General features: G+C 55.0%; 1 protein-coding gene across 6 annotated transcripts; it reads left to right on the top strand.

Annotated features, from left to right (window-relative positions):
• Positions 1-604: 604 nt before the first annotated feature.
• Positions 605-17,559, top strand: BRPF1 (bromodomain and PHD finger containing 1). Of its 6 annotated transcripts, none has more exons than XM_081244999.1 (14): positions 605-992; positions 2,907-3,515; positions 7,738-8,697; positions 9,755-9,917; positions 10,678-10,809; positions 11,185-11,313; positions 12,114-12,423; positions 12,751-13,071; positions 13,393-13,677; positions 14,186-14,333; positions 15,120-15,256; positions 15,359-15,477; positions 15,831-15,985; positions 16,712-17,559. In XM_081244999.1, exons 2-14 carry the CDS (start codon positions 2,917-2,919, stop codon positions 16,893-16,895), a joined length of 3,642 nt encoding a protein of 1,213 aa, XP_081101125.1. In that variant the 5' UTR covers positions 605-992; positions 2,907-2,916; the 3' UTR covers positions 16,896-17,559. The 6 variants fall into 6 exon arrangements, with proteins under 6 accessions (XP_081101125.1, XP_081101124.1, XP_081101126.1 ...); XM_081244998.1 differs by having other exon boundaries at positions 11,185-11,331; XM_081245000.1 differs by lacking the exon at positions 16,712-17,559 and adding an exon at positions 16,588-16,681 and having other exon boundaries at positions 11,185-11,331.
• The last annotated feature ends 1,580 nt before the right edge of the window (positions 17,560-19,139 follow it).

The raw sequence follows: 19,139 nt of genomic DNA, 5'->3' as shown, positions 1-19,139 counted from the left end.
CTGTTTAGTCCCACGCTTCACCCCCCGTTCAGCCCCTGTTCTCCTTACTGGGGTTCTGCTTTACAGATAGCCCCGCCCACTCTCCGCAAACCCTGCCCCGCAGACTGGTTTATTCTCTTCCAGCCCCGCCCCGCCCCTACCTATAACTCCGGGTCCCCCTTAGGCTCCAGTCCGCGTCCCTCTTGCTCTTGGCCCTGCCCCCAGTCCCGCCCCATGGCTCCCGCCCCGCCTCGCCGCCTTCCTCCGAGACCAAGGCCAGGTCCCTACCGCAGCCGCGGCGCCAGCAGGAGGGAGGGAGGGAGGAGCGGGGAGAGAGGCAGAGGGGGAAGGGAGAAGGGCGGGCTCCTCACGCCCAGTCCGCGCTCACAGTACGTGGCCGCAGATTCGCTACAAACGGCCCCACCACTCCGGACCCCGAATACCGCAAATTCAATCTCCAGAAACTCAACTCTAAGATGGAGGTGCTAGAAAAGCCATGTAGGGTGTCCAGGGGCCCTTCCGAATCCCAGAGAATGGCTTCTCGAGCCTCAGCGGGCGGGCGGGGATCTGTGGCGAAAGTGCAGCTCGGCAGCGTTGCGGCGTCGCGTTTACCCTGCGCAGACGCCGTCGCCGCCGCTGCTGCCGCCGCCGCTGCCACTGCCTTTGCCGCCACCGTCTCCGCCGCTGCCGTCCCCGCGCTGCCTCCGGGAGCCTCCATTGTTCCGGCGGTGCTGGGTCCCGAGACCGGGCAACCGAGGGGCTTTCTTAAGGGGCGGCGGCCGCCGCAGTCGAGAGACCGGGGCGCCGGCGGGACTGGGAGCGGCAGGGGTCAGCGCGGGAATCCCAGGGAGCCGGGCCAGAGCGTGGGGCGGCAGGGGGTCGGGGTGGCGAGGTCTGCAGTCTCCGGAATTGGGGCTCCCCATCCCCGGCCCGTCTTTCCCCGCCGGCCTCCCCTAGTGGGGTCGGAGCCCCGGCGGGCGCCCTCGGCAATGAGCCCGGACTCGAGGTGGCCGGTGAGTGCGGGCCAGGGACCAGGGCGGGAGCGGCCAGCCGGGAAGGGGTAGGCTACTTTCGTGGGGCGCGCACTGAGCTGCCCAGCCCGAGTACCCTCGGGCCACTCCAGCCCGGAGAACTGACAGTGCATTCGCTCACAGCCTGCATCCCGGGCAACAGTGTATCCTTCGGGGTTGCCTGGGGCTGCCTGGGCCAATGGCAGGAGGAGAGCCTTGTTTAACTTTTTACATTTCGACAAAGGGGAAACGTAGCCGCATCCGGGAGAGGGCTGCGGGCACCGCCCGGGCCCGGCCTAATCCCTCTGGCCTCCGCCCCTACTTCCTCCAGCCCTCTGAGCGCCTGGGGCAGATGCCGCCGCCATACCCCTGGGCTGGGGCCCTCCCCACGGGCTTTCGGGTCTAAGTTGCCTTGTCTCTCCTCAGTGCTTCTGTTTCTGAGTCCCAGCGGGACGTTTGCTGGGGGTTTCTGTGCTGATTAGGGAGCCGGGGCCGCAGAGCTGCAGCGTTCACCAGGGACTCATCATAGAAAGAGGAGAGTTTGTTTGTGCTTCTGATTGGTTTGTTTAAAGACAGGTGCAGGTAGGAAGTAGGGGCGAGTTTAAGGAGTAGTTTTACTGATATGACAATCTGGGGCTTTGACAGAGAGACTGGAGCAGCTCACTAGCTTGGTTAAGTGGCCGGAGAGGAGCCAGCAAGGACCGTTATTAATCAGGGAGCTCAGGGTGGCTTTGCTTGGAATGGTGCCAAGACCACAGTTAAATTGTTGCACTCAGCTAGGCCTGGAGAAATTGGGGCAGTCTCTCTGACCAAACTGGACTTCCTGGGGGCTGGTGCCATCTGCTGTCTCCACTCACCCAGGAACACTGGAGAGGAGGAAGGGAGGGCTCTGAGGACTAGCACGGAGCTGCGCGCGCCTGGATTGTCATGTTCCTGTTTGTACCCTTAGGGCCTGGTGCCACTCCCAGGGCCAGGGCATAGGCTTACCGTAAAGGCCTCAGAAATGAACTAATTCTTTCTGTAACCCAGTGATTTCTGCTGGAGTCCAGGACCAAATCATTGGCTACCTGTTCAAGCTTCTGCATGGGCTGACACTAGCCTTCATCCATCTCAGCTCCAGAACTGGTGATCCCCTCATTTAGCTATTCATCCAACAGATTATTTATTCATTGGCCAAAACAACACTACATGCCAGGTGCTGGGGATACAGAGGTGGACAGGCTCTGGTGTCTGCACTGCACAGCTCCCAGTCTAATGGGAGGAGACAGAGAACGTCCAGTGTGGTGAATGCCGTGGTGGAGGTGAGGATGAAATGCTGTGGAAACACAGCTCTCCACGGGAGAGACAAAGAAGCATAACAGGAGTGCCATTCGAGCCGTGTTTTGAAGAATGAGTAGGAGCTCACTAATCAGGGAGGATGGAAGGCATCCTAACGAGAGATCACCTTGCAGGAACGAGAGGTTGTAGCATTCAGGGGCTGGCAGGTTGCCCTGGTTAGACAGAAATACAGCTGTAACTGGTGAAAAGAAGAACCTAGAAAGGAGGACTAAGGCCAGACAGTGAAAGGAGCACCTTGGATATCATCATAAGGAATTTGGATATTATCCTGAAGTCAGTGGGGCACACACATCAGGATGCTTTTAATCAAGAGACTAACATGGTCATTTCTACTTGGTAGAGAGATCGTTCTGGACACATTGTGTGCGGTTAGGCTAGAAGAACTGAGACCTAGGGCAGGATGATCAGGCAAGAGGTGATAAGACCGAGACTATGGCCGTGTTGTAGAGGAGGGGGCATTTGGAGCTGCTGTGGAGGTTGGCTGGCCGGGACCCTTGGGGGGAGGGAGGGCTGTAGAGAGGGGCGTGGGTGGCCAGGAGCTCCTCCCTGGGCCTCTGCTAACTGGTCTGTGCATTCTAGATGTGACAGCATGGGGGTGGACTTCGACGTGAAGACTTTCTGCCACAACTTGCGGGCAACTAAGCCACCGTACGAGTGCCCCGTGGAGACCTGCCGCAAGGTCTACAAGAGTTACAGTGGTATTGAGTACCACCTGTACCACTATGACCATGACAACCCACCGCCCCCACAGCAGACTCCACTCCGGAAGCACAAGAAGAAGGGGCGCCAGTCACGCCCAGCCAACAAGCAGTCGCCCACCCCCTCAGAGGTGTCCCAGTCGCCCAGCCGTGAGGTGATGAGTTACGCACAGGCCCAGCGCATGGTGGAGGTGGACCTGCACGGCCGCGTCCACCGCATCAGCATCTTTGACAACCTGGATGTGGTGTCAGAAGATGAGGAGGCCCCTGAGGAGGCCCCTGAGAACGGCAGCAATAAGGAGAACACTGAGACACCGGCTGCTACTCCCAAGTCAGGCAAGCATAAGAACAAGGAGAAGCGCAAGGACTCCAACCATCACCATCACCACAGTGCTTCTGCAAGCACCACTCCCAAGCTGCCAGAGGTGGTATACCGGGAGTTGGAGCAGGATACCCCTGATGCCCCGCCCCGGCCAACTTCCTATTACCGGTAAGGCCGCCTCCACCTCCCAACTCTGGAAAACTGGTCAAGCGGGGCTCAGGAGTCAATGACAGGTGATGGGAAGTGGCAGGGGTAAAGCATAGCAGAAGCACACTGGTCCTGCCAAGGCAGAAAAGTGCCCCAGCTAATGATGATGGCACGTCCCCTACACTGCCACATGCCAGGCCCTGCACCGGGTGCTTTATAGGCATTCCATTATTTTATGCTCACAACTCACTCAGGTAGGTATTGTCCCGATTTCACAGATGAGGAAACCACGGTCCAGAAAAAGGACCAGACTTCCGAGAAGTCACACCACGTCAGTAGGCAGCTGACAAACCCAGGTTCCTCTGACTCCAAAGCTGCACTATTTCCACAGTATCAAAAGGTCCCATTTTTTGTTCCTGACTCTTTCTGCTCCATCACTCTGTGATCCTGGGAGAGGCATCCAGCTTTTGGTGTTGCAGTGACCCCATGTGCAGAGTAGGTATAATATTCCTCTGCTAGCCTAAAGGTACAAGACTAGGGACAATGATTTCATAAGGTTATAAAATCACTTTGTAAATCTAAAGAAGTAATTTTCCCATTACTTGTTCTGTTGTTGTCACCCGTCCTTTAGCCTGCGTAAGCAGTATTTTCATCGCCTATGTTTTGTACTCCTCCAATGACCCTTTTATTTGTTTCATTTAACTGTTTCTTAGCACCCCACTTCCTTCCAAAAATTAGTCACAGTGGCTCCTAATAAAGTCACAGGCATAGGGCTTCCCTGGTGATGCAGTGGTTGGGAATCCACCTGCCAGTGCAGGGGACACGGGTTCGAGCGCTGATCCGGGAAGATCCCACATGCCGTGGAGCAACTAAGCCCGTGCGCCACAACTACTGAGCCCGCGCTCCAGAGCCTGTGAGCCACGACTGCTGAGGCCTGTGTGCCTGGAGCTCATGCTCCGCGACAGGAGGGGCCACCACAGTGAGAAGCCCGCGTGCAGCAACAAAGACCCAGTGCAGCCAAAAATAAGTTAATTAATTAATTAATTAATATTTTTAAAAAGTCGCAGGCATGAGGCTAAATTCCTTTAACTTGAGGTAGAAAATGAAGGAGCGGGGAAGTGTGGTGGTGGAATTACGTACAGAAACCCCAGCTGAAGGATGGAATAAAAGCCAAGTGTACAACTTCTTAGAGCCTTGGCATCCAAGTCAAAGAGGGCATTTGGGTGAGTTAGTTAAGGAGCCATCTTTGGTATCAGCTAATCAGAAAGCCCGATCTCTGACAAGGACTTGTTGTAGAGGTTTTTATATGAAAGGTAGTTTTTACCAGCAGGGAAACCCATGTGATGTTATACTAAATCTCAGTGGGTTTTTTTGTTCTGTTTTTTTTTGCGGTACGCGGGCCTCTCACTGTTGTGGCCTCTCCCGTTGCGGAGCACAGGCTCCGGACGCGCAGGCTCAGCGGCCATGGCTCACGGGCCCAGCCGCTCCGCGGCATGTGGGATCTTCCCGGACCGGGGCACGAACCCGTGTCCCCTGCATCGGCAGGTGGACTCTCAACCACTGTGCCACCAGGGAAGCCCTAAATCTCAGTTTTTTAAAAGCAAATCTTTGGGAACTCAAGTAATTTGGCCCAGTGTGTCACTCTCCTCTCACCACTGTTCACATGCTAGCCAGTCTCTTCTTCCTCTCTTCCATCCTTCCATCTGTTCAGCCCAGCTGCATTTCCCTCTGGCTTTCCACTGTCTCTCTTGTCTGTTAGTACTGCCTGCCATGCCCACCGCCCAACACACAGACCCCTCTCTGGGCCTGCCCTCTCTCCTAATGGCTCTTCAGTGCTCTTAGCTCCAGTAGGCAGCCCAGCCCAGCTCCTACGCTCCTTTTCTTCATCCCTCCACTCAGATTCACTCTTTCCTCCGGGGGATCAGATCTGTTCTCCAGGCAGCAGCTCTCAGCTGGTGCACTGCAATCAGTTGGGAGGTGTGTTGCATGTAATTTGTTACTACTGTTAGCAGAACTGCCCGTTCTGGAAATGATTTACTTTTTATATAAATGTAAGAAGATTTGAGGTCATCTCTGTAATAAGACCACTTGCTCTTGCTCACATCTGGTATGCTTTCTTGAGGGGGAGAGAGGGTGGAGTGTCAGCTGTTGTGTCAGGAATTGTACGTGACATGCAGCCTACCTTATCTGCGCCACGCCTGTAATCCTGGTGCACGGTGGGAGTGTGTTATGCACCATCACATAATGTCACGTGTGTCGTGGCAGAGAAAAGGAGAGCTGGTGCCAAGGCCTGGAAGGGACCAGATGTTTCACACTAGCCCTGAGCCACACCCTTTTTCAAGGATGAGGACATTGCCTTCACCTTGGGGAAGAGGTAAAGGGCTAAGGAAGAAGTTGCTTCTGATAGACACGGTATTTTAGTCTGTCCTCCCTTCCACCCCCTAAGTGTCTTTCAAAGGAACAACACTGAGCACCTATTTCTGTGTGGTGACTCAGGCATGGTTCTTGCCTCTATCTAATAGTGGAGGAGTTAAGACACAAAAACAGTTAACACGCAAGACAGGGTGGGGCAGATCTATACGAAAACTAATAATAAAGCTAACATTTATTGAGTGCTTGCTCCATGCCAGCTACTGTTCTAAGCCCTTTACCTGTAGTAACTCATTTAATGTTCACAACAGCTGTATGAAATAGGTTCAAGTTAGCATCACCATTCTACAGATGTGGAAAGCAAGGCCCAGAGAGATCAGCTCACTCGCCTGCTGTCATCCACAGCATGGCTCCGGAACCTATGCTTGCCTGGCCTGCTCTAGCCCCCAGAGCCACATTTCCCTGTGGAGAGGAGAGGGGAGGCATGGGAACTCACATTTATCTGGGGCCTGCCGTGTGCCACTTGATTTAGCCCATTTGTTTCTGTAATTCCATTTAATCCTGACGTCTTTGGGAGGAAGTAGTAGTATAGTATCCTCATTCTGTCCTCAGTACAACTGAGGTTCAGGGCTTCCCTGGTGGCGCAGCGGTTGAGAGTCCGCCCGCCGATGCAGGGGACTCGGGTTCGTGCCCCGGTCTGGGAGGATCCCACATGCCGCGGAGCGGCTGGGCCCGTGAGCCATGGCCGCTGAGCCTGCGCGTCTGGAGCCTGTGCTCCGCAACGGGAGAGGCCACAACAGTGAGAGGCCCGCGTACCGCAAAAAAAATAAATAAATAAAAATAAAACTGAGGTTCAGAAAAGGGCAGTGATGTCCTGAATGCCACAAAGTAACAGAGCCAGGATGTAAGTCCAGGTTTGTTAGAGGGCAAAGCCCTGTTCTTTCCGTTGTAGCTCCCTGTAGCTTTACAACACCAGGGTCAGGCCACCTAGAGTGTGCATGGCAAGGGTGTGGGGAGCCTGCTTTGTGTCCCAGCCACCTGGAGCGATCCTTAGCCGCAGTCCTGCTGGCCCACTGAGTGCTGTGAAGAGGAGTTTGAATCCTCACTCTGCCACTTCCTGGTGGTGTGAACTCTGTGTTGGGCAGTGAATTAACTTCTCAGAGCTTCCAGTTTCCTCATCTATAAAGTGAGGGCAGTAAAAACATGGACCCTATGGCTACGGGGAAACTAAATGTCGTAACTTAGCACAATGCCTAGCTTATGGTAAATGCTCAGTAAATCTTAGCTCTTCTGACTGTTATTTCCCAAGGCTATGCAGAGAGCAAAGAGTACCTAGAGTTTGAGGGAGCCCTGAGCTGATGCTGGCACCAGCTAACAGAAGACCTACAGCAGCTGCATTCAGGACATAGCCAGTTGGTGCTAAAACAACTTATGTATGATTTGCAAATGAAAACTGAGGACCTTCCTTCCGCTGACTCCTTGTACCATCACCCGGACCACCCCCGTAATGGGTCCTAGCCGCCCCATCCTTCAGGAGTCTGGCTGAGCCTCCGCACCTCAGAGGAGGCAGTGTAGCAGCTAGGACATGAGCTTTGAAATCGGCATGGTTGGGTTCATATCCCAGCTCCGCCACTTTCTCACAAGAGGGCCAGGGCAGGTGAATTAATCCCCCCAAATGTAAGGTTTCCTTTTCTGCAAAATAAGAATGATATAGGACTTGGAGTGCCTGGGGTAAAGGGGAGGATAGAATGAGACAACACAGATGTAAAGGCACAGGCCTGGAATAGGGTGAGTGCTTGGCAGATGTAACCCATGGTCTTTAAGGGAGGGAAATCTCAACCTTCTGGTGCTGAGCTGCCTGTGTGCACTGCAGGTACATCGAGAAGTCGGCGGAAGAGCTGGATGAGGAAGTAGAGTATGACATGGATGAGGAGGACTACATCTGGCTGGATATCATGAACGAGCGGCGGAAGACGGAGGGTGTGAGTCCCATTCCGCAGGAAATCTTTGAGTACTTAATGGACCGGCTGGAGAAAGAATCCTACTTTGAGAGCCACAATAAAGGCGACCCCAATGCGCTAGTGGATGAGGATGCCGTGTGCTGTATCTGCAATGATGGTGAGTGCCAGAACAGCAATGTCATCCTCTTCTGTGACATGTGCAACCTGGCTGTGCACCAGGAGTGCTACGGTGTCCCCTACATCCCTGAAGGCCAGTGGCTGTGCCGCCGCTGCCTACAGTCACCCTCCCGTGCTGTGGACTGTGCCCTGTGCCCCAACAAGGGTGGTGCCTTCAAGCAGACAGATGATGGGCGCTGGGCCCATGTGGTGTGTGCCCTCTGGATCCCTGAGGTCTGCTTCGCCAACACGGTCTTCCTGGAGCCTATCGACAGCATCGAGCATATCCCGCCAGCTCGCTGGAAGCTGACCTGCTACATTTGCAAACAGCGGGGCTCAGGGGCCTGCATCCAGTGCCACAAGGCCAACTGCTACACAGCCTTCCATGTGACATGTGCCCAGCAGGCCGGCCTTTACATGAAGATGGAGCCTGTGCGGGAGACGGGTGCCAATGGCACCTCCTTCAGCGTCCGCAAGACTGCCTACTGCGACATCCATACACCTCCAGGTTCAGCACGCCGCCTGCCTGCCCTGTCCCACAGCGAGGGGGAGGAGGAGGAGGAGGAGGAAGAGGAGGAGGGTAAGAGCTGGAGCTCAGAGAAGGTCAAGAAGGCCAAGGCCAAGTCCCGGATCAAGATGAAGAAGGCGCGGAAGATCTTGGCAGAGAAACGGGCAGCAGCACCTGTGGTGTCTGTGCCCTGCATCCCACCACACAGGTATGAGGGGAGCAGGTGGACAGGCTGTTGAGGGAAGAAGCCCTGTTGGAGACTGACAGCCCTCTGAGTGGAGTGACAGGGTTGGGGTATCTTCTTCCTATCAGGAGCTACATAGAAGTTTTGGGGGTTTTGTTTTTGTTTTTGTTTTTTTTAAATATCAAAAGAGATGAGCTCTAGCAGTTCACCTGGCTTTTACATTATGAACCAGAAACTTCAGCTTTTATCTGGCAGACCTAACGTGTTTTAAACTGCCTTCCATTTTGATGAGGTGGTTTAAGTTAGGAAGAAAGAGGATGGAATAGCTACCGGCCACAGTGGAAGAAATGGTCTGACTCTGAAGGGAGAATGGAATGAAGAAGGGGGAAGGATACGCTCAAGGAGTTGTGACATGGTTGCTGCCACAGATAAGTCCAAATGAGGGCTGCAGTCGTCAGTTAGTTTTTACTCTCTCTCGTGCGATCTAGTCGGTTTCCTATAGTTTACTGCTGTACAACAGTACTTCATCTTAAAACCTTCCCAGGCTCAGTCTGAGTTGAGCATCCCAGGGTCAAATAGTACTCTGGGCTGCAGTGACAAGAGCAGTCTTAGGGGCCAGGCTCCCTGACCCACTGGTGAACAGAATTATGGATATGGCTTAGAGCTGGGAGCTTGGCTTCCTGTCTGCTGAGTTGCCATTGACAGCTCTCTTTGCTCTTCTTTGCCTTAGCCCAGTGTCATAGGCCTTTTTTTTTTTTGCGATACGCGGGCCTCTCACTGTTGTGGCCTCTCCCGTTGCGGAGCACTGGCTCCGGACGCGCAGGCTCAGCGGCCATGGCTCACGGGCCCAGCCGCTCCTCAGCATGTGGGATCTTCCTGGACTGGGGCACGAACCCGTGTCCCCTGCATCAGCAGGCGGACTCTCAACCACTGCGCCACCAGGGAAGCCCCTAGGCCTTTTTGACAATAGATTTATTCCCTATTTAGCCCCACTCAGAAACTCTCATTAGCCAGAGACCACTGTTCTGCTTAAGAAAATCAGGGCCCAAGAGGTTTTTCTCTTTGCTCTCCTGCTTCCCAGGCTCAGTAAAATCACTAACCGCCTGACCATCCAAAGGAAGAGCCAGTTCATGCAGAGGCTGCACAGCTACTGGACGCTAAAGAGGCAGTCACGGAATGGGGTCCCACTGCTGCGTCGCCTGCAGACACACCTGCAGTCTCAGAGGAACTGTGACCAAGTTGGGGTACTGTGTCAGATTCCCTGCGGGCTCTAGGAACTAGTGCCAGGGGGACGAGGACAGAGATTTTTTTTTTGGCCATACCACCCGGCATGTGGGATCTTAGTTCCCCAACCAGGGATCGAACCTGCACCCCCTGCCTTGGAAGCGCAGAGTCTTAACCACTGGGCCGCCAGGGAAGTCCCCAAGGACAGAGATTTGTGACTGTAGTCTCCAGTGTCTGAGGGCTTGGGCTATTTCCTCCTTTAAACTAGGCCTCAAAGCAAGCTCAGGATGAAATCCTTACAGAATTTTTTTTTTTTTTTTTTTTTTTTTTTTGCGGTACACGGGCCTCTCACTGTTGTGGCCTCTCCCGTTGTGGAGCACAGGCTCCAGATCGGCAGGTTCAGCGGCCATGGCTCACGGGCCCAGCCACTCCGCAGCATGTGGGATCTTCCCGGACCGGGGCACGAACCCACGTCCCCTGCATCGGCAGGCAGACTCTCAACCACTGCGCCACCAGGGAAGCCCCATTACAGATTATTTTTAATGCATTTTTCCTATGTGTTCATCTGTTCATTCACAGCAAGCATATACTGAGCACTGACTCTGTGCTGGGCCTAGGGGACACGTGGGTTGAGCAGCTTCCACTTCAGTTAGTTAGTGAGCCTACCAGTAAATCACTGTGCTCCCTCCTTTGGCTTTACCTGCCCTTGACCCAAGTTTCCTGGGCCCTCGTCTCCTCTGGCTCTCTCATCATTTCCTGATCCCTTTTTTGCCTCTTCAGAGAGATTCTGAGGACAAGAACTGGGCCCTCAAAGAACAGCTCAAGTCCTGGCAGCGGCTTCGGCATGACCTGGAGCGAGCCCGGCTGCTGGTGGAGCTGATCCGCAAGCGGGAGAAACTCAAAAGGGAGACGGTGAGTGCTCCTGGGCCAACTCTTTTTTACAGTAGAGAAAACAGACCCAGGAAAACAGAAAACACGGACAAGTATGTGCCACCTGTCCAGGAAGCAACAGGGCTGATGTGGGAGTCAGGTCTCCTGAGCTCAGTTTGCTCTCAGGCCCACCGGAAGCAGAATGTCACAGGAGAGTATGAACGGAATCCTAAATTATTTGATGCAGGTAGCTGGTGCTGGGAGCTCAAGGAAGGGAAAGTCCAGAGGAGTCAAGTACACCGAGCTGTGTGGGGTGGGAAGGAAGGCGAGTTCCCATACCAGCTACAACCATCTCCTCAGACCTCTCTGCCAAGGGACTGGCCTAGGCCTGGCTGACTGGGCCTTTATGTGTGTCAGATCAAGGTCCAGCAGATTGCCATGGAGATGCAGCTGACCCCTTTCCTCATCCTCCTCCGAAAAACCCTGGAGCAGCTCCAAGAGAAGGACACAGGCAACATCTTCAGCGAGCCGGTCCCTCTGTCTGAGGTAACCGAATTGGACGAAGTAAGAATCCCTTCCCCTCACTCCACCTTCTTTCTGTTCCTCTCCCAGATGGACCCCCGCTGCAGGTCTGGGCCAGGGACTAGGAGGGGACCTTGAAGAGAGGGGCTGGTGGCTCTGGGGCTCCAGGATGAACTGGAGCCACATGCATCACCTGGACTCTGTCTTGTCCCTGTCATATCCCAAGGGCCCAGAATGGGAGGCAATCTGCACTCCTTCCCCAGAGGCAGGGACTGAGTCTGCCAAATGAATTATCCCAGGGCAGGAAGACACTTTCCGGGTGCTGAACCCTAGAACGGAGAATTTAGAAGGCTCAGCACCTAAAGGACCATCTCTGAAGCCCTAGGTCCTGACTGGCAGACTCTTCTCTCTAAAAGGTATAAACTGAGAGGCCTGAGGCAACAGCCTCCTTATACGTCTTAATGATGATTAAAAAGGGCTATAGGAACGCAAGGTGGCGTTACTTCCAGAGGATCCCCCTAGTCGTTTTCTCACTAAAGCCTCCTATGGCTCTAGGAGGTAGATTTGGCTGTAATTTCATTACTGTTTTCTAGGTGAGGAAAAGAAGGCCCAGTGAGGTTAAGAGGCTTGCCAAGGTCACACAGCTTGTGACTAGTAAAGTCAAGACTAGAATCCGGCTTTCTTTTCCCCTGTGCTGTATGCCTGCCTCTAACTGTGGTGGGAGGAGGTTGCTGGATGCATTTCAAGGGAGGTTGTTAGGAACAGGGGCTCAGGGGGAATGCGGAACGTATCTCCACTTAGCTACACCTACCGTGTTCTCCCAGGTACCTGACTACCTAGACCACATCAAAAAGCCTATGGACTTTTTCACCATGAAGCAGAACTTGGAGGCTTACCGCTACCTGAACTTTGATGATTTTGAGGAGGACTTCAACCTCATCGTCAGCAACTGCCTCAAGTATAATGCCAAGGACACCATCTTCTACCGGGCAGCAGTGCGGCTCCGTGAGCAGGGTGGTGCTGTGCTCCGCCAGGCCCGGCGCCAGGCAGAAAAAATGGGCATTGACTTTGAGACGGGCATGCATATCCCCCACAGCCTGGCTGGAGACGAGGCCTCACACCACACCGAAGATGGTGGGTGATAAGTCACACCTCCACATAGAGGCCGATGCCAGGGATGAACAGCTTTCCAAAGTCCCCTCCTGGGAGCAGGCAGTGTAGGCAGGAAGCAGCTAGGCTGAGCAGTGGCAGGCTATCCCCAGGAGTGCTCTCTAAGAAGCCAGATTGGGTGAATGGGTAGCAATCCCTGCCATTCCACATCTCGGTGCTACTGTTTTACAGCTGTTCCTGGTGAGAAGCGGAGGGGGAGAAGAGTGGGTTTCTTGTTGCCTGCCCAGGTTCACGGGGCCCAGAGGACTGCCCTGAGTCTGACCCTTTCCTCCCTGTTCCCACCCCTGGCAGCCGAGGAGGAGCGGCTGGTCCTGCTGGAGAACCAGAAGCACTTGCCAGTGGAAGAGCAGCTGAAGCTGTTGCTCGAGCGGCTGGATGAGGTGAATGCCAGTAAGCAGAGCGTGGGCCGCTCACGGCGTGCAAAGATGATCAAGAAAGAGATGACGGCCCTGCGGCGCAAGCTGGCCAACCAGCGGGAAACTGGGCGGGATGGGCCTGAGCGGCATGGCCCCTCCAGCCGGGGCAGCCTGACACCCCACCCGGCAGCCTGTGACAAGGACGGGCAGACAGACAGTGCCGCCGAGGAGAGCAGCAGCCAGGAGACAAGCAAAGGTCTGAACCCCGCAGCATGGTGGACCCCGAGGCCAGCCAGACTTTGACTCTGCAGCACACACTCGGTGCCTGCCATAACCCAGGCAGAGGTCCCTCATGCACAGCCAGCTGCACTTTCTCCCTCATTCCCCAGTCAAGGGCCTCTCAGCTGCCTCTCTGGCTATTTGTATAAGAGTCAATGTTCCCAACTCCATGCCCCCCAAGTTATCTCCCCTACTCTAGCTGGAGTTATGGTCCTATATACCCAGGGCCTACCCTGGACGTCTGCCCTTCCCACATCAGGCCCCTCACCGACTCTCCTTCTCTCTTTCTCTGCTCCAGGCCTGGGTCCCAACATGTCCTCAACCCCCGCACATGAGGTGGGCAGGAGAACCTCAGTTCTGTTCTCCAAAAAGAACCCGAAGACAGCTGGACCGCCCAAGAGGCCGGGCCGGCCCCCCAAAAACCGGGAGAGCCAGATGACCCCCAGCCACGGAGGCAGTCCTGTGGGGCCCCCCCAGCTCCCCATCATGGGCTCCCTGCGTCAGCGCAAGCGGGGTAGGAGCCCTCGGCCCAGTTCGAGTTCAGACAGCGACAGTGATAAATCCACAGAAGACCCCCCAATGGGTGAGCGTCACCATCACCCGGCCCCCCAGTAGAGTGAGCAAAGCTGCCATCCTTCCCAATATAACTCCCACCTACCCCTTCATTTGCCCATAATATATCAGAGCTAGAAGGGCCCTTAGGAATCCTTTAACTCAATTCCCTCATTTTACAGACGGGGAACTGAAGCCCAGAGATGCTGACCCAGCTAGGTTCCCATCCAGGGCCCACCCCCCACCCCCCCGCACTCCATTGTATCACTTCACCTTTTCTCTTCTTATCCTCCTTGGGGAATCTCCTTTAAGCCATTTGTGTCCTAAGGCCAGTAACTGCCAAGGGAAGTGCAAGGGGTGGGGCAGAGCTGTGGCCAGCTGTGGTGGACACTGCCCAGAGCTAGCTCTGCTGGCCAAGGTCGGAGGAGTTTTCCAGCACAGAAGTGAAAGCCAAGCTCTAAGTCCCACTTACCCCCAGTAGATCTCTGATCTACATCTTCCTGACTGATTCCTTCCCTTCCCCCCTCCCTCCAACCAAGACTTACCAGCCAACGGCTTCAGCGGTGGAAACCAGCCAGTAAAGAAGAGTTTCTTGGTATATCGTAATGACTGCAGCCTTCCTCGGAGCAGCTCGGACTCTGAGTCCAGCAGCAGTAGCAGCAGCAGCGCTGCCTCAGACCGGACCAGGTACCAGTCCTCCGGATCAAGACCCACCTCCGGGATGGCCTTCCAGATTTCCCTATGGGGAGTGGGGTGGCAGCCATCTTAGCCTAGATTAAGATGGCTCAAACCAAAGGTTCTCTGCAAAATAAATGGACTAGATGAGACTGTCACCATAATGAAACAGAGGGGCCCACCCTGTGTTAAGCTGATGGTTTAGAACAGAGGGCATAAACTGGTTCCTTGTGGGCTGGATTTGGCCTGCAGACATTTTGTTTGGCCAGCATAGTATTAAAAAAAAGATTCGGAAATGCCATATAAAATTCCCAGTTTCTATAGTCTCTTTAAAAGCCAGACTGGCGGGCTTCCCTGGTGGCGCAGTGGTTGAGAGTCCGCCTGCCAAGGCAGGGGATATGGGTTCGTGCCCTGGTCCGGGAAGATCCCACGTGCCGTGGAGCGGCTGGGGCCGTGAGCCATGGCCGCTGAGCCTGCGCGTCCGGAGCCTGTGCTCTGCAACGGGAGGCCACAACAGTGAGAGGCCCGCGTACCGCAAAAAAAAAAAAAAAAAATCAGACTGGCAATTCTGGCCACTGTTGACTTAAGATGGGCGCATGCATTCATTGCTACTGCTATATCCAGCCCACTTCAGTCAGACCACCCCCAAGTCCCTGAGGGCATTTGAGTTTGAAATTCTTCAAGTAGCGTCTGCTTTCCAAACATCTTAGATCCTAGGGGCTTAAAGAAGGGAGGATACCCACCATGCCATTCCCCACTCTTCGCCTCCTTTGAGTTGAGCTTCCCTTTTGTCCACAGCACAACGCCTTCAAAACAAGGCCGGGGCAAGCCCTCCTTCTCTCGGGGCACGTTCCCAGAGGACAGCAGTGAAGATACCTCAGGCACTGAGAACGAGGCCTACTCCGTGGGCACTGGCCGCGGCGTGGGCCACAGCAGTAAGTACGCCCGCCCAAAGCCAGGGGTTCTGGGGGCCCAGTGTCAGGGCCTTGCCAGACCCCGGACTGCTGATCCGCCCCCTCTCTCCCATTCCTGTGAAGTGGTAAGGAAGAGTCTGGGCCGGGGAGCTGGCTGGCTGTCAGAGGATGAGGACTCCCCGCTGGATGCTCTGGACCTGGTGTGGGCCAAATGCCGAGGGTATCCATCATACCCAGCTCTGGTAGGCTTCCACTTTTCTTGTCATATTCCTTGTCTTCCAACCCCAGAACACAGACTCAAAAGTAGCAGACTTTTCCTACTCTCTGCTGAGCTGCAGAGCACAGGAAGGAGTCTTTGGCAGATAGACACTTAGAGTTCCCTGGTTAGTTTCTCCATCTCTCCCTTTTTCTTCCCTTTGCCCCTTGGGCTCTGAAATAGTTCAGCATGGGAAGAAGCCACAGGTGAGCACTGCAGCCCTAGGAGTGTGATAACCTTTTTCTGTTCCCACTTCAGATGTAGTCTCCAAATTCTTGGATAGGGTAAGCCTTGGGAAGGAGGAGACTGAACTAAACCAAGGTCTTATTACACCCTTAGATCATTGATCCAAAGATGCCCCGGGAAGGTATGTTCCACCATGGGGTTCCCATCCCTGTGCCCCCACTGGAGGTGCTGAAACTTGGGGAACAGATGACCCAGGAAGCCCGAGAGCATCTCTACCTCGTCCTCTTCTTTGACAACAAGCGAACCTGGTAAGGGAGGAGGGGAGCATTTGATGTGACTCATAGCCACAGATGCAACCCTCGGTATCCGGGCAGGCTGCCAGGGAACTCCAGCAACAGACAGCCTGAGCTGTCGTAAATCAGTGGGGGAGGGACTTAGATCTTTGAGCAAAAGGGTTGTGCTGACCAAGAGTCTAAGAGACTGAGCGGGCAGCAGCTGACAGACAGCTGTAGCTAGAAATCAAAGGACCGTGAGTGACTGTGACAAATGTGGGGGTGGCTCCCCACCCAGGCTAAGGTGGCTTCTAGACTTACTTTTCCCACCTCTGCCTCCATGGTGACAAGATGGGGATAAAGCAGGCATAATCATTCAGGTTCTGAATCCCTGTTCCGTCACACATGTAGTCTCTGGTTGTGAATTGTCTGCAGAGGATGTTTAATGTCAGTTAAGTCTGCCTGGAGCCCACTGGACATGGTACCTATTTCAGGGTAGGTCAAGGCTCCTTTTGGTGCCCATAAATACCCTATGATTACCCCGTTGTGACCGATGACTGGGCTGTTTTCATCACTAGCCTGTGAGTGGTTTCTGGAGAGCAGGGACTGCATCTCTTGGTTTCTTTAATTCCCACCAGAGCCTGGCCCAGAGTGGGGCACTCAGGAGGAGTTTTTGAAGGAATGAACAAGTGAGGAAGGCTGGTGCCTGTTGCTTCCCCAGAGATAAGAGATGACTTACTCGATTCTCACCTCGTCCTACAGGCAGTGGCTGCCCAGGACTAAGCTGGTTCCTCTGGGCGTGAACCAGGACCTTGACAAGGAGAAGATGCTGGAGGGCCGGAAATCCAACATCCGCAAGTCAGTACAGATCGCCTACCACAGGGCTCTGCAGCACCGCAGCAAGGTGCAGGGCGAGCAGAGCAGTGAGTCCAGCGATAGTGACTGATGCTGTCCAGCACAGCCCCGCCTACAGTGCCCTGCCGCGTCTCTCCTCCCCTTTGCTCACGGTCCTGGAGTGGCACCGGCCTCTGCACTGACTCATTCCTGGTCTTGGGGCCAGTCTCAGGGGAAGCTGGGTGGGGGAGGTCCCTCCCGCCCTGAGTGCAGCTGGACTGTACAGGACACTCCAAGGGCCCACGAGGGCTCTGCGCAACGAGAGGGGGGCGTCCCGCAGGCCAGACAGCTCCGGAGACCTCATGGCATTGCAGCGCAAGTTGGTGGGCCAAGGTCAGGACGCTGCGTAAAACAGGCCATCCAGCCACCTCTGCCTACTCGTGCCAGGAGGACCCCTAACTGCCTAGTGGCCTGAGGCCACTGAGGTGGTGAGGTGAGCTGGCATCTGCACAGCCTAGCAGTGAGATTGATGTCTGTCCAGCCCGGAAGAGGGGCACTAGGTGACCCCCCTCCCCTGCTGTTGTAAATACTGTAAATAGTGGAGAATTTAAATTATTCTCATTTGTAACTGCGTTTCCGGGTCGCGCCAGAGTCATTTGGTACTAAAAAAAGACTGGGGCCTGTCCCCACGTCCCTCCTTCCCATAGATTCCCCCACCTTTCAAACTGGTTTGTATTTATTTCAAAGGAAGAAAATATATTGATTCTTAGAAAATACATGGTCTGTTTGGAATTCTTGGTTCTTGCCTTCTGCCAGGGCAAAAGTAAGGCTGTGTTCCTCGGGGATGGTGAATAATTGGGCCCAAGTGGCTGCTGGCTGCTGTGCCTGCTGCACTTGTCAGACAACAGCAAAGATACTATTGGGTTGGCCGAAAAGTTCATTCGTGTTTTTCTGTAACATCTTACGGAAAAACCCAAACGAACTTTTTGGCTAACCCAGTATGACAGCTCCCGTTCCCCCATGTCCTTCACTGAGTGGTAGACCCTGTGCTGAAGCACCTTTACATACACAGTTTTGTACAATCCTTGCAATAACTACGGGGAAAGCTAATGACAGGGTAGTTATCTCCACAAAGGCACCAAGGTTTAGACACATTAAGGAACTTTCCTAAGTTCCCACAACTGGGAAGTCGCAGAGCTAGCATTTAACAGGCGCCTGCCTCCCAAGCTGGCTCTGCAACCAGTACGCCGAACGGCTGGACGGGAAGAGTCCAGCGGCCATTCCTTCGTGAACTGCAGATGCTTCGAGTCCTTTGCCAGTTGGATGGTCCGGGTGCTGCTTCAGAGTCACTATAGCTGTGTGACCCTTCTTCCCCTGTTCAGCTGGGGACTGAGCAGGAATGCAGAGGGACTCTTCATTCCCCACCCTGACACCTCCTCTTACAATTTAAACATTCACTGGAGGAAATGCCCTCTAAGCACTAGGCACCTGTGGGCTGTCGTGCCTGCAGAGGAGACACGCACAGGAAGCAGCTGCCCCAGGGCCTTGTGGCTCCTGAAGCCCGGAACTGAGACGCTGCCAGGCTCACAGCCCCCGCTGCTAGGAACTGTGGCAAGAGGGACACAGATAAAGCCGTTGCCAGTCTGTCCCTTACGGTGGCTCAGGTACAGTAACCAAGGATCACCGCCAGGAGGCAGTTCTTGTGTCCCTGCGTTTTGTGTCCTTCTCCAGAAGGTAAGAAGTTACAGCTCTGCTGGGCCAGGTAGCCGACCCTGGCACCGGGGCTGCCCGGGGGCCACACACTTGGTGGTCCTGTGGCCTCTCTGGGCCCCGTTGGGCGGGGCTGAGGGAGTGCTGCGGAGGAAGGCCCTAGACGGAGGGAGCAGCTGTGGCAGCCAGCGGGCAGCGCCCGGCGGGACAGTCCGAGGAGGCAGGCCTCTGACGAGGAAGTCTGTGAGGAAGCCTAAGCCTACAGCGTCGAGGCTCAGGGACAAGCCCTTGGAGGGTAGCGGTTCCAGAATCCTCGGGAGCCAGACGCCGTGGAGACACCTCAGGGGCTCGGCGGGCCCGGAGCTGCGTTCCGGCGCGATTCTCAGTGAGGGGGTGGTTCAGGGGAGGCCGACTGAGGAGGGCGAGGATCGGCGAGGATCAGCCCGGAGAGGCTCGGTGAGAAAGGCTAAGGACGGCGAGGGATAGGACTTGGTTCTGTGGGCGGGCAGACCCTGAGGAATCCCAGGGCTCTGAGAAGATCAGGCAGTGAGGACTGGGGCCTGAGGTCGCACAGTGCGCCCGGACCCTGGGGAGAGGGGATGGGACACCCTGGCGCGCCGAGTGCAGCCGAGCCCACAGGGGAAAG

Source organism: Mesoplodon bidens (genome assembly GCF_964165515.1).
Source record: "Mesoplodon bidens genome assembly, chromosome: 10".
Lineage (NCBI taxonomy): Eukaryota > Metazoa > Chordata > Mammalia > Artiodactyla > Ziphiidae > Mesoplodon > Mesoplodon bidens.
The sequence above is the reverse complement of the archived record's forward strand: the minus strand, read 5'-3'. Positions and strand labels throughout refer to the sequence as shown.

Excerpts from the sequence above, each read along its gene's own strand:
- BRPF1 (XM_081244995.1), top strand. The coding sequence starts at position 2,917 with ATGGGGGTGGACTTCGACGTGAAGACTTTCTGCCACAACTTGCGGGCA. Across the intron at positions 9,918-10,677 it reads GGAACTGTGACCAAGTTGGG|AGAGATTCTGAGGACAAGAA; the intron begins GTACTGTGTCAG and ends TTGCCTCTTCAG. Across the intron at positions 13,678-14,185 it reads CACAGAAGACCCCCCAATGG|ACTTACCAGCCAACGGCTTC; the intron begins GTGAGCGTCACC and ends CCTCCAACCAAG.